Genomic DNA, 16,494 nt, shown 5'->3' with positions numbered 1-16,494 from the left:
CTTCCCATACTTATTAGCTTATGTATGTCCTGCAGGAAGTGCTGTTTTATTTTCAGTGTCAGTTCTCTCTGCTGACATCTCTGGCCGAGACAGGAACTGTCCAGGCAGGAGAGGTTTTCTATGGGGATCATATAAAACCGAGACAGAGTTCCTGTCTCAGCCAGAGGTGGCAGCAGAGAGCACTGTGCCAGACTGAAAATAAAACAAAACATTTCCTGTATGACATACAGCAGCTGATAAGTATGGGAAGTCTTTAGATTTTTTTTAATAAACGTAAATTACAAATCTATATAACTTTCTGATATCAGTTGATTTGAAAGAAAAAGATTTTTGCTGGACAACCCCTTTAAATACTTTCATACTAAGGGTGGGTTCACATATTGCTGGCTCCCGGCCATGTGCATCTCCGTCTGTGCAATAGACTCCATTCTATGCACAGGCGGATTCCACCGTCCAATAAAAGAATTGACATGTCAATTCTTTCGGCGGACGGCAGAATTCGCCCGACCATAGAATGGAGTCTATGGGACAGGCGACAATGTGCATGGCCGTGAGCAGTGGCAATTCCTCAGTTTGAACCCACCCTAAGGCCCCGTTCACACTGAGCAAAAACGGCGGAATTCCGCGGCGGAGTGCTCATGTTAATTCTTTGAGCGGAGATCGGCGACAGTGGAGGCGCACGTGCTTCCATAGAGATACTGCTATTCTCTGGCAGAATAGGAACAGAATGTGAGCGGAATGCATGTGGAATTCAAGCAATATTCAAGCCCCATTGACTTCTATAGGGTTCCACTAGCAGAATCCGCCCAAAGAATTAACATGTCAATTCTTTGGGTGGAACACGGATCCGTTTATGGGCGGAATTTCAAGCGGATTCCATGTGCATTTGGGCGCTCTAAAATTCTGTGCGTAATCCTCTGCGTAAACATACCCTAATAGTCCAATAACAATTTGGTGTCCACCATCAGCCATTGTCCCCATGGTCTTTATTCATGTACTGAATCACAACTTAAAACCCACCAGACCTTTCTTCTGTCTTTGATAGTTGTTTATGTAAACACAATAAATATACCGTTAGGGTGCGTTCACACCTACACGATCCGCAGCAGATGTGATGGCACAGATCAGATTCAAAGCAAATCTGCAACTTCAAATCTGCTGCAGATCTGCCGCGGATCCTGTACATGTGAACGCACCCTTTACATTTACAAATATATTGGCCATTGTATCAGAATGTAACATAGGATGTTGTCAGCGACTGGCTATATCTGATCAGACACAATCTGAAATCCATGGAACAATCTGCTGCTATAATTGTAAATATAATAACATGTTCTAGAAGGCTTTGGATTTGTAGTTGTGAATGGAGTCACTTTCACTGTATATCAGGTGTCGTTTTTTTTTTTTTTTTTTTAATTTTACCAAAAACAAAAGCTCCATTATTTTTACACGCAGCTGAAGTATTTCAAGTGGCTCTTATCTAAGTGCTTTACCATTAGCTGTATAGTCTTACGCTAGGATATTCTGGTTTCATCTTTGCATAGTGTATGAGAGAAAAAGTCATTCCTTTATCATGCACCGGCATACAGTATATGCTGCATTAAGACAATAGAGCAATGCAGTGCAACACCTGATATACAGAATCAGCATTGTAACACAATACAGTCACTGAACCACAGTGGCCTCCTGAAGCCAGTTCTCCTGCCCAGGGACTCTTTAAGTTGGATGGCCCTTGGGGACAGATTTATCCCGTACACAAAACACACCTCCCAACAGGATTATTAATTCTCTGCTTGTTGTTGTGACCGCAGACCTGCAGACTCAGAGGAGAGGGAGGGAGCGTTTGGCAAGAAAAGCAAAGCTGACTTGATATCCTATATAGGCTATGGTACAGCAAATGTTGCTTCTCCGAGGAATAAAAAACAGCTTTATTATCGTGGCATGTAAAAAATAATAATTGTATATGGTTTCGCTCATTTGGACCATATCTACATAGCCTGAAAAGGTTACATGGGTGCATTCTCCCGCATTAACATCACATTTTGAACAGTGTGTAGGCAGCAAATCAATAAATCAATGCACTTTGTTGACGGCTCAAATTGTTAATTTAGGCCCTTCTGCTGACACGTTCTTCTGCCAGGCACTTAGCCTGAACCCCCTTAATATGTCGGAAACGAACGGATCCTTCCATAGTTTGGCTGAGCCCATTAAAGATTGTCACCCATTTAGTATCACTACAACAGAAGAAATAACTAAAGATTTATCAAAAGTAGCGGAAAGTAGGTTGTTGCCCAATACCCTTATAAAACAGGTGGGGTAGAATCTTACTGTCAGAGCTGTAAGGCCCCCTTCACACCGTTTTTTCTAAAGGTCGTTTTACTTATCAGGATTTCCTGACCCATAGGGTTGCATTGAACACTGACAGCCTTCAGGATTTCACTCTCAGCGGATAGCGGCGGCTGTGGAGGAGAGTTCGCTCTCCCGTTGAGATGATATGACACACTGAGGCAGGCGTAATTCCGCAGCGGAATGTTCCGCCGTGGAATTACACCTATTTTACTCAGTGTGAACATACCCTAAAGTTATGCTTAGATCTGAGAATCCATATCATAGGTTTTAAGTGACTTTTATACATATCAGCATAATTAATACTAGAACTAGTAGAATGTAGAATTTCTCTTCCAGAATAGGTGCTACATCCCTTCATTAGATGAGCAGACAAAGCTTTCACATTACTGCCGGGCACCTCTGTAAGGTCGGAAGGGTAAATCAGCAGAAATAAACTTGGCAGTCAAGTTTTATCTGTCAGTTAGTCATTATGTCACCCTGTCCTGTGGTTGGATTGGTTGGTTGTTTTCTGTGCTGCCTAATCTGCAGCCTGGTGCAATGTCGCTGTGTCATCCAGGCTGGCGTGGATGTTGCCATCAAACACCGGTCATTATAAAATGGATATATAAGTACAGTGGTACCTTGGATTACAAGCATAATTCGTTCTGGGACCGTGCTTGTAATACAAATCATTCTAAAACCAAAGCAAATTTCCCATAAAAAAATCATTGAAATGCAGACAATTGGTTCCAATAAGGATTTTCGATTCTGAATAACATGTAAAACAAATAAAACAGACATTTAGAAACAGCTAAATATGTCATATTATAAAAGTTACTGTACAGTATAGCATATTATAGTTTGTAGATACAGGATGGAACTGCAGACTCCTATACTGGTCACTGTGCAAACAGGTTAGAGTAGAGAAGCAGGGCCGCTGTCAGAGATCTGTGTGGTCACATGACTGGACTGCACCAATGGGGAAGGGGGTGTGTTCAGTATGGACCAATTGGGAAGTGAGAATCACAGAGCTGTGCAGGAGGACAGTGACAGAAACTTTTCTATACAGCAGTGTATAGCTGATTGTACGTGCAGGCACATTACAGCAGAAACCCATGATTTGGAAGGTGATAGAGACTTCCTAGGACAGGGTACAGGGCTGTAGACCACGCTATGCAGACCATTGCCTTCTCCCACTCCCCTTCCACAGAGTGAGCTCTTAAACCAAAGCAATGCTCTTAAACCATGTTACAATTTAGAAAAATTGTGAGGTCTTCTTGCAAGACGCTCTTAATCCAGGTTACACTTAAACCAAGGTACCACTGTACTTATATAAACAATAGGTATTAATCTGATACATGTAAAGCTTTCAAAAAACACTAATGATACCAATAAGGTACAACTTTGTTAGGACTAAGCTTCAAATAACTCAAAATTGGAGTTTGGAGGAATCCTAATCAACAATTACAATGTAAAACTTTGTTCTTACTTGCGTTATCTCATACAGACCTAAGCATTCCATAGCTGTATAGAAAAGTAGTTTGGGGCTTTTTTTAGAGGATGTTTTGGTGGACTGCTGTTTAACCAATTTACTTTATTTCGCAGGGACTGTCCGACCAGTAAGGCGCAATTTTTTCGAACCATCTTCTGCCCCAGGCAAGGGTATTGTATGGGAATGGGAAAATGATGCAGGTTCCTGGACTCCCTATGACACAGAAATCTGCATTGCTATTCAAAATGCCTATGAGAAGCAACATCCTTGGCTGGACCTCACTACACTTGGCTTCTGTTACTTGGTGCATTTCCATAGCATGTGTCAAGTCAACCGGCAAACACATCGCAAGCGACGACTAAGAAGACGCATGGATCTTGCGTATCCCTTGACAATGGGATCCATACCCAAGTCTCAGTCATGGCCTGTGGGGTCTGGCTCTGGATTACCTTGTTCTTGCCCCCAGTGTCTGTTAGTAAACAGTACAAGAGCAGCTTCTAATGCTATCCTGGCATCACAAAAAGTTAAGGTTCCCCCTGGACCTCCACCTAACTTGCCACCTCCACCTCCTCCTCCACTGCATCCATCTGGAATAAGACAGAGCAATACCTATAGTGGTGGTGGAGCTGCCGGTTGGGGAAGACCAGGGGAAGGAGGTCGACCTGCAGGAGGAATCAGAAACGGAACAGGATTTTCTCGTAGTCAAAGTGTCCCAGGACCAGCACCATACCCAGGACAGAACAATCTGAACAGACCAGGAGTACAAAGAACTAGCGGAAGCAGCAGTAGGGCATCAATTCCTCCAGGGTAAGTCTGTAACCAACACATTTTATGCTGAACAGATTTATTTAAGGCCTAACATGATGGTAAACTCTATGGTAAATACCCAGCAGATGGGGCTCAATTCTTATTGTCAGGCTCATATTTGCTTTTTATGGTTTCTGGTAGTTTTTGTACCTAACTGAAAACACAAGATTCCATAATTTATTATCAAACAACCGAATGATAAGAAAAAGTTCTAGTGATGGAGTCTCTAAAAAATGTATGATGTCGCAGGTGACCATACCACTATTAACGGACCCCTGTCTATTGGGGGTGGGGGGTAGTTAGTTGTAAATAGGAGGATGTGCTAGCTGCATATATGTGTTTGCTTATTGAAATCAGAATTACGCACACAGCAGAGAAGAGTTACTACATAGATACACATGTAGAGAGATTGGGTTAAAAGTGGGGATAAGACCAGTTTCACACATATTATGGCTTTAAGTCCCTTATTACAGCTGTAAGTCTTCATCTTTATAACAGCAGCAAGTTCTGGCCCAACAGCTTAATTTGGGTCATCAGACTCATGGTCAGACGGGCTTTGCGGCCATAATAGAGACGCAGACATGCATCTGTATTACACTAATGCAAAACTAGCCTAATGCTGCGTTTACACGAACCGATAATTGGCCCGATCTTACGATTAACAACGTCAGAGTAACGTTTTTTTTTCATATCGATCAGCGTTTAGACGGTACGATATATCGTACAGAAAAAACGTTTTGCGATCACTTAAGCCTATCTCACATTGGTTAAATCGGCGAACGACTGTTCACACGGAACGATCTGCGAATTTTTTGTGAACGATCAACGACAATTTGAGAACATGTTCAAAGATCAAAATAAACGATTTCACGCTTGTCGTTTGATCGTTCGCTGCGTTTACATGTACGATTATCGTTAGAATTCGATCTTTATCGCGCAAATTCGCACAATAATCGTTACGTGTAAACGCAGCATTAGGCTGATGTCCAATGCAGCCTAAGTCTGGCTTCACATTTGTGACAAAGGCTCTCAACATTCTCATTGATGATATGATTCACTTTGAATGCCATATGTACATTTGGCCAAGAATGGGTCTCCCAGTCATCTTGGTGGTCTGCCAGCCTTGACTGACACCCCACCTACATGTGAAACAGCTGTCATAGTCTGTACTGATGAGTGCTTGGTGTCCCCACCCGAGATGAGATGTCCTGCTGATTTTTAAAACTTTTACCAGGAAAAAAGAATTTGCCCTCAGCTTTGTTTCTATTATTACTGTTGTATACTTGCCAAAGCTACGTATGAGGAGCACCTACACGGCAAACAGTTGTCAGTCCAATTCACACTTACACCCTGCCATTCATATCCAGCCTTCTTTCAAAGTAGTGTCGGTGGTTTCTCTACTAACCAAGTGTTATTTGTGTTGCTATTACACAAATAGTGGAAAGTTGTGGGGAAGTAAGACACCACCATTATATGTGGTAAATGCTCTTGCCAAGTGGGCTGAAGGACCATATGAGAAGTGGGGTACATATGGGGGCATCTGTGTGAGAAACAAGGGTACATAGCGGGCATCTGTGTGAGAAACAATGACATACAGTAGAAGGGAACTGTGTGAGAAATAGGGGTACATAGGAGGCATTTGGATGAGAAGCAGGGGATTATTACATCTGTAAATGCGCTATTACACAAAATGGACTATAATTGGTTGGTTTAAAGGCCGTATAACACGGCACGATTGCAAGCGCCGACCTGTCAGTTCAGTGCCCGCTTTCCCCTTGTTCCCCGCTCGCTGCCTGTGCTATTACATGTACAGACAGCAAGCTGAGAGCTGTGGGAGGGGCTGCAGGTGGCCCATTGAAGTCAGTGGTGGTCTGCTGCCTCCGCTTCTATTACACAGAGCATTGAAAGACCACCATCAGCCGACATTGTGCATGTCGGCTGATCGAGGTCTTTTAAGATTCGCTATTACATGATTATCATCTGGAACAGCCGTGTAATAGGGCCTTAAGAAATAGGGGGCATCTGTGTGAGAAACAGGGGTATATCGAAGACATCTTTAATAATTTTACAGTACAGAACATTCAATTCTAAACATAATCGAAGAAACATATGTTTTGGCACATAAAAGAAAACTGGGGCACTGTCGCTCCGTTGTCCACAGTCCAATTCATCATGTAGATGCATAGAGGGTCCCAAGAGTCAAAGCGAGGTCCGGATCCGAGCCCTGTACTGTCCAGCAATCTGCTTCCAAAGATAGCGACTCCTTGGGTTCCACAGCCAAAATTGGGATGCTGAGCGAGCAACAATCTAGTCATAGACACCTAACATGCCCAAAACTGTTTAAACATACAAAGCAATCAGAATGCTATAAAGAGTAGAAGGACTGAAATCCAGAGAAGGAAAGAACCAGGAGGAGGAAAAAGGAAGAAGAGAGAGAAGCATAGGAAAAGTGGGTCTGGGAAGGGACAGAAGGGTGTCTGAGAGTCCAGGGTTGAAGGCTAGTAGACCTAGCCCATGCAGCAAGGCCACTCACATATCTAAGTAAGCCATCGGGCAAGGGAAGGTCCTGACTTAAATGTGGTCCAGAGAAGCCAGATGCAATCCACCATGGAACGCCCGGAAATCATTCACCATAAGGGCCTGTTCACACTGCGGAAAACAGGCAGAAATTCCAAGCGGAATCCCCGCTGCGGACTCCACTTGGAATTTCCTCTGCCTCAATGTTAAAGGGGTATTCCAGGAAAAATTTACTTTTTCCCTATCCACAAGATAGGGGAAAAGTAAAGTAGGAGATCACAGGGGGCTGAGCAAACTGGAAGAGCGATGTACTCGGCTGTTTCCGTCCCTCCATAGGAATGAATAGGGCAGTGGGTCGACCCGGGGCTCTTTTTATAACAAAGCCGACGGAGTCTGATGCGGAGATCACTTGTGGGTTCAGGGGTCGGTGCCCCCGCAATCTCCTACTTTTCCCCTATCCTGTGGATAGGGAAAGAGTTAATTTTTCCTGGAATACCCCGTTTAAGCATGTCAATTCTTTCAGCGCAGAGCCCTATACTTAACATTGAGGCAGTAAGGCAGGCGGAATTCCGAGCAGAGTCTGCATTGGGGATTCCGCTCAGAATTTCTGCCTGTTTTCCACTGTGTGAACGGGCCCTAATATACAGAACGATAGTCGTAGTTATGATCGTGATTACAATTGTCCCTACGATCGTTTGATCCTCTTGATCCTAGCAAACGAACATATGATGTTGTACATACACCGAAAAATTTTAGGGTCAGCTCAAAAGATGTGATTAATGACACACACATTTCTGCTAGTCATTTGATGGTTGCCTGCACACACACGGAAAGATTATCACCATTAAAATTAGAACGATATTTGAACGATTTTTCGCACAATAATCGCTCCTTGTAATATGGCCCATAGACATAATACGCGGACAATAAATTAGTTGTTCGACTAACCAACCAATATTCATGGATACCATGTAACCCTCACATGGTGTATATGTGGTCACATGACTAATGCCATGTTTAGTCCTGTTAGCCTGTGGATACAGGACCGATCTGCGGGCTGTACCATTCTGCCGTGCAGGCAGGGGTTACTGCATTGTTATAAGATAGGTGTGTGAGCAGAATGTTAAATAGTTGTACTGTATATTGGAAAACAATAAGCTTTCCATTTCTATAGCTCAATCTATTTGTAAAGTATAAACTGCACAAGACCCTTTAAGAGCTGGGGTCATTTAACAAACTATTTTCCTACACAGAGTCATTTCCTCTCTGCCACTTGTTTCCCTTTAAGAATTATTTCTATGACTCTGGATACAGAATCCTGCGAGGAAAAGACTTGTGCATTTGTGCACGTTCAAGGCTTTTCCCTCCCAGTTGCAGGTGGTTTGCACTGGAAATGCTTAGTAATATTCTTCGGTGAGGATTCCTCCTCGCAGTGTTCAGGACTGTGATGATTGTATTACATGGCCATATGGTGGGTAGACTGGAGCTTTAATGCAGACTTCAATACGACTCCAGTATATACGGCCACTAATCCAGATTGTATCATGTCATCTCGCTGACAGGCCGGTAAATCCACACATTGTGGAGGCTGCGGGGACCGGGCTGAACATTTGCTGCTTGTTGCCATAGTAGCAGAGCTCAGGTGCTGCTCATAGCAACAGACTCCATCCACTCTCACGCTGCAGGCAACAACGGCCCCAGCTATTGTTATACGGCACAGTGTAACCTATATACAGCGTGCTTCAGTGCAGGGGCTTGTCATATAAGGAGGGGGCTGATATATTCAGACACGGCGAGACGCTTTATACAATGTGTACAGCGCTGGTCAGATGGCACACGTAGTATTTTACATGCCGTGCATCCAAATCAGTTATCAAACACTTCTGCGCTGCAAGATTATTCCGGATCAAAAGCTTACTCTCTAAGCGTCGCCATCACTTGTATAATAATGTATATATTGTGCCCATATACGTTAGATATTAGGTGGCCAAATTAGCTGACTATTAAATGTATATAAGGGTGTCCTGACTCAATGGGAGAAAGAAGGATCAGGCATGCAACAAGCTTGATCCTTTGTTAAAGGGGTATTCTGGATACATAACATTTTTTTATGGTATATATAAAAATCACTGCCAAGATCTGATTGACTCAGAAATAGTAAGCAGAATGTCAAGTGAAGAACTGGAAGATGTCACTGTGTGAGCGTCGGGGGCTCCAGGTAGGTGAGTATGCATTTTTTTGTGGGCCCCAGCATTATATAAAAATTTTATGCATCTGGAATACCCCTTTAGTGTGAGTTCACACGTACAGGATCCGCAGCAGATTTGATGCTGTGTTCAGTTATTTAGTTACATTGATATCTGCACCATCAAATCTGCTGTGAATGTTGTACATGTGAAAGCACCCTTAAAGGGAAACTATCTTCCTTTTGTGCCAGGTTGCTGAGGATGAAGGTATATCTCTTTCCTTCATCCTCGGTGCTGTTTCCTCATTAAGTCGTTCACCTCTGCCTCGATTAGCCCAAGGATTGAACTATGGTGCAGAGGATGAAGTTAAGAGACTTACTCAGCTCCCTGTGAACAAAAGGGACATATCAGCAGGTTAGGTTTCTCTAAAGTGCTGATAGGTTAAAGGGAAACTATAATACTCTTCTCCCCACTACAAACAAAGAGAGCCATGTGTGAGGGAGTCCAGGAGGAATATCTATCAGTTACAGTATATAAGTTGTGTGGTTAACGTGAAAGGGTTTTCGAGCACATAAAAACGTTTTATATTGTGCTGCCCTTATATAAAACATAATAAACGCTTTACACGCTTCCCTGGTGTTCTCCCATGGCACCTCTGGGTCCCCCTGCTGAACGCTGCCACTTCAGAAAATTGTCTCAGCAATGACAGCCCACTCAGCCAATCACTGGCCATGGCACTGTCTTGTCTCAGTCAGTGATTGGCTGAGTGGGCTGTCACTACAATAGATTGTTATAGATTCAATTCTCTAATTGGAAAAATCTACAACAAGGCTATGTTCCCATATTGGGCAAACACAGCCGTCTTGTTAAATAGATGGCTGATATAAACAAGATTAGCTGCACATGAGTCTCCCACACATGTGTGTAACACAACGGGCCTGTGAAACTCGGGAAACAGTCCAATAAAAGACAAGTACACACGGAATAATATGCCCCATTTTTTTATCCAAAAATGTATTAGAGGATACAAATGCACAAAGGTATATTCACCCTACTCTAGTGCTCAAAGTCCAGATGCTGTGTGAGAGACAAAGGGGGGGCATTTATTAAGTCTGGCGTTTTTTACGCCGGACTTATAAATGCCCCCGCAGCTCCGGCGCTACGGGGATTTATGTAGAGGCGGACTGCCTCTACATAAATCCCGTGCGCGCCGGTGCGCACCGCCGAAAACCTACGCCAGCTGAGGACTGGAGTAGGTTTTCGGCGTACATTTGGGCGGAACGGATGGTAAATCGCGCGGACTCTGACTCCGCGCCCTCCGTTCCACCCACTACACGCCCCCTTTCCACCCCCCTGGCGTACTCGGCGGAAAGTGCCGATTTGCGAATATTTTATTCGCAGATCGGCCATTTGCGTATAAAAAAATACGCAAATCGGCACTTTCCGCCGAAAATCATCCGTTCACCGGATGATACATGTGGCCCAAAGTCTTTTCAGGAGCTCAATTAGAGCGCTGTCATCCTCATTAAGGCTATGTTCACACTACGTAAATCTACGGCCGTAGTTCTCGCCGCAGAACTACAGCCGTAGATTTGGGGGGTGGAACATAGCATTATTTGCTATGGGATCCCGGGCGGAGCGTACACACATCGTATACGCACCGGCCGATTCCCATACGGCGCCGCAAACAACTGACAGGTCCATTATTTGCAGACGGAATTCAGAAGGACCTGTCAGTTCACACAGTGAAGCAAGCGGCTCCGGCCGCTTGCTTCCCTCTGTGCTATGGGAAGCTCTGATGCGGGCGCGCGCTGATTTGCCTGCATCACAGCTCCATGGAGGAAAGATCATCCGGCCGGTACTTAAGTACTGGCCGTGATGACCCGGGCTGAGACCGGCCGTTCCGTGACCTGGCCGGAGTCACGGAACGGCCGGTCAAATACGTAGTGTGAACATAACCTGAAGGTGATCAGCATTTCTGGGACGTTTCGTGGAAATGTTCTTGCTTGACAAAGTGGAACATTTCCACGAAACGTCGCAGAATCCAGCGTCTGCCTCCGCAACGCCGATCACCTTCCTGAGGATAACAAGGCTCTGATTGAGCTCCTGAAAAGACTTTGGGGGACATTTATTAAGTCTGACTTAAAAATGTCCCCACTGCTCCGAGACGACGGAGACTTATGTAGAGGTGCACTGCCTCTACATAAATCCTGTGCGCACCAGGAAACTCCAGCTCTGGAGTAGGTTTCTTGACTATTTTTCAGCGAAACAAATGCTGAATTGAGCGGACTCTGAGTCCGCCCCCCCTCCCCCGTTCCGCCCCCCTGGCGTACCGGGCGGAAAGTGGCCAGATGCAAATATTTTATTCGCAAAATGGCCATTTGCGAATAAATTTATTCGCATCTGGCCATTTTCGGTCGCAAAATATGCTTTTTTAACTTGATAAATGTCCCCCTTTGTCTCTCACACAGCATCTGGACTTACAGCACTAGAGTGGGCTGAATATACCTTTGTGCATTTGTATCCTCTAATATATTTTTGAATAAAGAAAATTGGAGCATATTAGTCCGTGTGTACTTCTCTTTTATTAAATAGATGGCTGCTAATAATGATCATAATGATCATCAATGATATTACAAGACTGCTTCCTTCCCTGATATGTTCCCTGATAAGTGGAAACATAGCCCAAATCTGCAGCATTTGAGTCCTGTGGAAATACACCTAGAATATTCTGCAACTTACCTGCAATTCATTTTTTTAGTTTTAAGGGTATGTGTACAGTACGATATTGGGGCAGAAATTTCAGGTGGAGTCCGCATGGGAATCTCTCCTTGACGTTCTGCCCATCCCTTAGACGCAATCAGTGTCGGACTGGGGTACCTTGGCCCACCAGGGAAACTGATTCTTGGGGCCCACCCAACATATAAAGACATAATCAGCGCCAAACCTTTCACGTTAGTACAGCGACTTTGCATAGAGCTGTGTATGTGACCAGCAATGCTAGTGCACTGCCAGTCACTTATACAGTTGTTACTGATTGATGCAGTTGTGGTAAAACTGCACCATTTATGTAGAAACTTTAATGAAATTCCAACAATATTGCTGTAAAAACACATAAAAAATGTCATATGTGAACACAGCCTCAGAAGATGAAGGAAAGAATGACCATCTAGTCTGCTCCTCTATTACAATCTCCAGCAGAGGAGACCCATGACGGTTTTGCCTCACCACAAGGTGTTGGGCTAGAATAAGACTTTAAAGGACCATCATGAAAGGCATATCAGTGGTCATTAAAGCGTTAAAGGGGTACTCTGGTAAAAAAAATATATATTTTTTTTTAAATCTGTTGTCAGAAGTTACAGATTAGTAAATTACTTCTAATTGAAAATCTTCAGTCTTCCAGTACTTATCAGCTGCTGTATGTCCTGCAGGAAGTGGTGTATTCTCTCCAGTCTGACACAGTGCTCTCTGCTGCCACCTCTGTCCATGTCGGGAACTGTCCAGAGCAGCAGCAAATCCCCACAGAAAACCTCTCCTGCTTTGGACAGTTCCTGACATGGAGAGAGGTGGCAGCAGAGAGTACTGTGTCAGACTCAAAAGAATACACCACTTCCTGCAGGACATACAGCAGTTGAAAAGTACTGGAAGACTGGAGATTTTTAATTAGAAGTAATAAACAAATTCGTATAACTTCCTCACACCAGTTAGTTTGAAAAAATATTTTTCACTGGAGTACCCCTTTAAGGTCAATACAAAATGTCAGACAGATGTGATTAAAAGTTTAATCTGTCTCAGGGTTGAGACACCCAACAATGGCCAGAATGTCACTCAGTCCATCACAATGCAAGTGAGGGGCTGAGCACTCATTATAGGAGATGGGTTCCATTATAGTCTATGGGCCTGTCATGTGTAACATGACTGATGGAGTGATGATCTAGCCCCCAGATGAGGTCTCAGCACTGACACTGACTGATCAAAACATTTCACATGTCTGCATGATGTCAAAAGTTTTCAGTGGAAAGAAAGTGGTAAGCATGGTGTCACACCGCTAGGTTCACACAGTAGTTTGGTCATTTTTTTGTAACCAAAACCGGGAGTGGATTTGAAGCACAGAAAGGCTCTGTTCACACACTGTTAAAATTTAAAATAACGCCAATTATTTGCCATTAAATGGCGGTTGTGCAGGAGATCCGTGAGGCTTGGGCGCTGATCGGCTGAGTCAGGATTCTCACATCAAAGATGATAGGTGTTGTAGTAGATGTAGGAGTAAGATTTAAATCAATGGATAATGTGTTTCTAAGGGAACCCTCAATAGATCTGATGATCTCATCTGATGAAACACGTCATCCATTGATTAAAGTCTTATTGTTATATCAACTACAACACCTATCATCTTCGATGTGAGAATCCTCAGCTGATCAGAGCCCAGGCCTCACGGATCTCCGGCACAACTGGACCTCCAAAGTGTGAACTTCTCATCACATACATACAGTATACATATATACACAAATAGACATACTGCAGACATACACACGGTATACATATATACACAAATAGACATACTGCAGACATACACACTGTATACATATATACACAAATAGACATACTGCAGACATACATACAGTATACATATATACACAAATAGACATACTGCAGCCATACACACTGTATACATATATACACAAATAGACATACTGCAGCCATACATACAGTATACATATATACACAGACATACTGCAGCCATACACACTGTATACATATATACACAAATAGACATACTGCAGCCATACATACAGTATACATATATACACAGACATACTGCAGCCATACATACAGTATACATATATACACAAATAGACATACTGCAGACATACACACTGTATACATATATACACAAATAGACATACTGCAGACATACACACTGTATACATATATACACAAATAGACATACTGCAGACATACACACTGTATACATATATACACAAATAGACATACTGCAGACATACACACTGTATACATATATACACAAATAGACATACTGCAGACATACATACTGTATACATATATACACAAATAGACATACTGCAGACATACATACTGTATACATGTATACACAAATAGACATACTGCAGACATACATACAGTATACATATATACACAAATAGACATACTGCAGACATACATACTGTATACATATATACACAAATAGACATACTGCAGACATACGTACTGTATACATATATACACAAATAGACATACTGCAGCCATACACACTGTATATATATATATACACAAATAGACATACTGCAGACATACACAAACATGCAGACACAACACATCTTACATATATACATCTAATCATACTAACACACACACAGACTCACCAACATGGATACACAGATACAAAAGCATGCAGATTACACATATAAACCATCTATAGAACTACATTACATAATATACACTATATACATGATAGAAAACACACACTATATATATATATAATCACTCACATGCATAAATACATGACACATGTACAGACACACACTGATGACAGATAGACAAGTATATACACACACACTCACATGTTCAGCAGGGCAGGAAGCTTCAGTCTTCTTGTCTCCATCTTCTCTTCTCCCAGCCAGGCCGGGCAGCCTGCAGCCTCTCCCCATCTCCTGTGCACCGACTGCACACACAGCAACAGGAGAGTCACGTGATTGCAGAGGGGAGGGGGGATGGAGGAGGCCCTGCTGCTGCTGCTCCCGGCATCTTGTGACAGGCAGGAAGAGGTCAGCGCTGAGGCCCGGAGCTGATGTAAGGAGCCAGGTGAGCAGGGGGAGGGAAAGGCCCATGATTACAGAGAGAACGGGCCCTGATGCCGTGATGAACTCACCCCAGCAGTGTGGGAGCCAGCAGGGGGCCCATTGAGCTCCCGATACCAGGCAGCTTCCAAACGGGAGGCCCCTCTCTGGCTCAGGGGCAGGGCCCTGCAAGAGGGAGGAGGGGGTGGGGCCCACCGGGGGATTCCCCGGCTCCCCGGTGGCCCAGTCCGACCCTGGACGCAATGATATTCTAAAACTCAATCCGCCATCTGCCCTAAGGAATGACATGTCAATTCTTTAGGACTGCGGATTGAGCTTCAGAATCAATCAATGGAGGAAATCCACAATAAGGCCAGGTTCACACATCATATGACACCTGCCGTTCTGTGACCCGGCCGCGTCACAGAACGGCCAGTGTCAGTGAAGATCATCCCGGCTGGTTGATCTTCATTTCTGTTGAATTGGGATGTGGGCGCATCCGTGTGCGCCCACATCCCAATTCACCATAGCACACAATGGGAAGTGCAGCCGGAGCCAGGGGTGTAGCTAGGATTCATGGGGCCCCAAAGCAATATATAATATATATACACACACACACACAGACACATGTGGCCAAAAAAAAAATTATCTTGTGGCCAGAGGCAGAATCCTATGGTTATATACATAGGTGCAGGAGCAGGCTACCTTTTGCTTAACCCTTTATTTACTGCAGTGTGTAAGTGATCCAGTTATCTCTTACATGCTGCAACACAAACAAAGGGTTAATATTCAAGACAATTAGCTCTCTCCTTGCTACTCCTGCACTGATAACCCCTGACCTCTGCAGGAACTCAGAGGTCAGAGGTTATCAGAGTAGTCAGGCAGAGAGCTAATTGTCTTCTGTATTAACCATTTTTTGGTTTTGCAGCATATTAGAGAACACTGGGTCACTTACACACTGCAGTAAATAAGGGGTTAGGCAAAAGGACACAGGAGGCTCTTATCTTCCCTGGGCCCCCTCCCTCCAGGGGCCCCATAGCAACCGCCTTCCCTGCCTCTATGGTAGCTACACCACTGGCCGGAGCCACACGCTCCATTGTGTGACCTGTCAGGCTTGTGCGGCCGCTATTCAATTAATAGCGGCCGCACAAAACTGACATGTCAGTTTTCCGTGCGGCCGCTATGGATCCCGGCCGGAGCGTATACTATGTGTATACACTCCGGCTGGGATTTTCCCTCAGACTGCAGCACAATGTAAGTTTAGTAATAATCACTGCCGTTGTTGCAAATTGGCAACAACGGCCGTGATTAATACTAAACTTATGTTGTGTGAACATAGCCTAAAGCAGATACCACACCAGTTATA

The 16,494-nt window shown here is 43.9% G+C and overlaps 1 protein-coding gene across 4 annotated transcripts in view; it reads left to right on the top strand.

Moving 5' to 3' along the window:
- Positions 1–16,494, top strand: part of DTX1 (deltex E3 ubiquitin ligase 1) — a 54,547-nt gene that overhangs the window by 20,296 nt on the left and 17,757 nt on the right. For all 4 annotated transcript variants that reach the window (XM_069961434.1, XM_069961433.1, XM_069961432.1 and 1 more), the window contains one exon: positions 3,934–4,627. In XM_069961434.1, coding sequence (XP_069817535.1) covers positions 3,934–4,627 — 694 coding nt within the window. The remainder of the gene's footprint in view (positions 1–3,933; positions 4,628–16,494) is intronic.

This window comes from Dendropsophus ebraccatus, chromosome 3, assembly GCF_027789765.1.
Source record: "Dendropsophus ebraccatus isolate aDenEbr1 chromosome 3, aDenEbr1.pat, whole genome shotgun sequence".
In the NCBI taxonomy this organism is placed as follows: Eukaryota; Metazoa; Chordata; class Amphibia; order Anura; family Hylidae; genus Dendropsophus; species Dendropsophus ebraccatus.
Note: the sequence above shows the minus strand (reverse complement) of the source record. Positions and strands in the feature narration are given on the sequence as shown.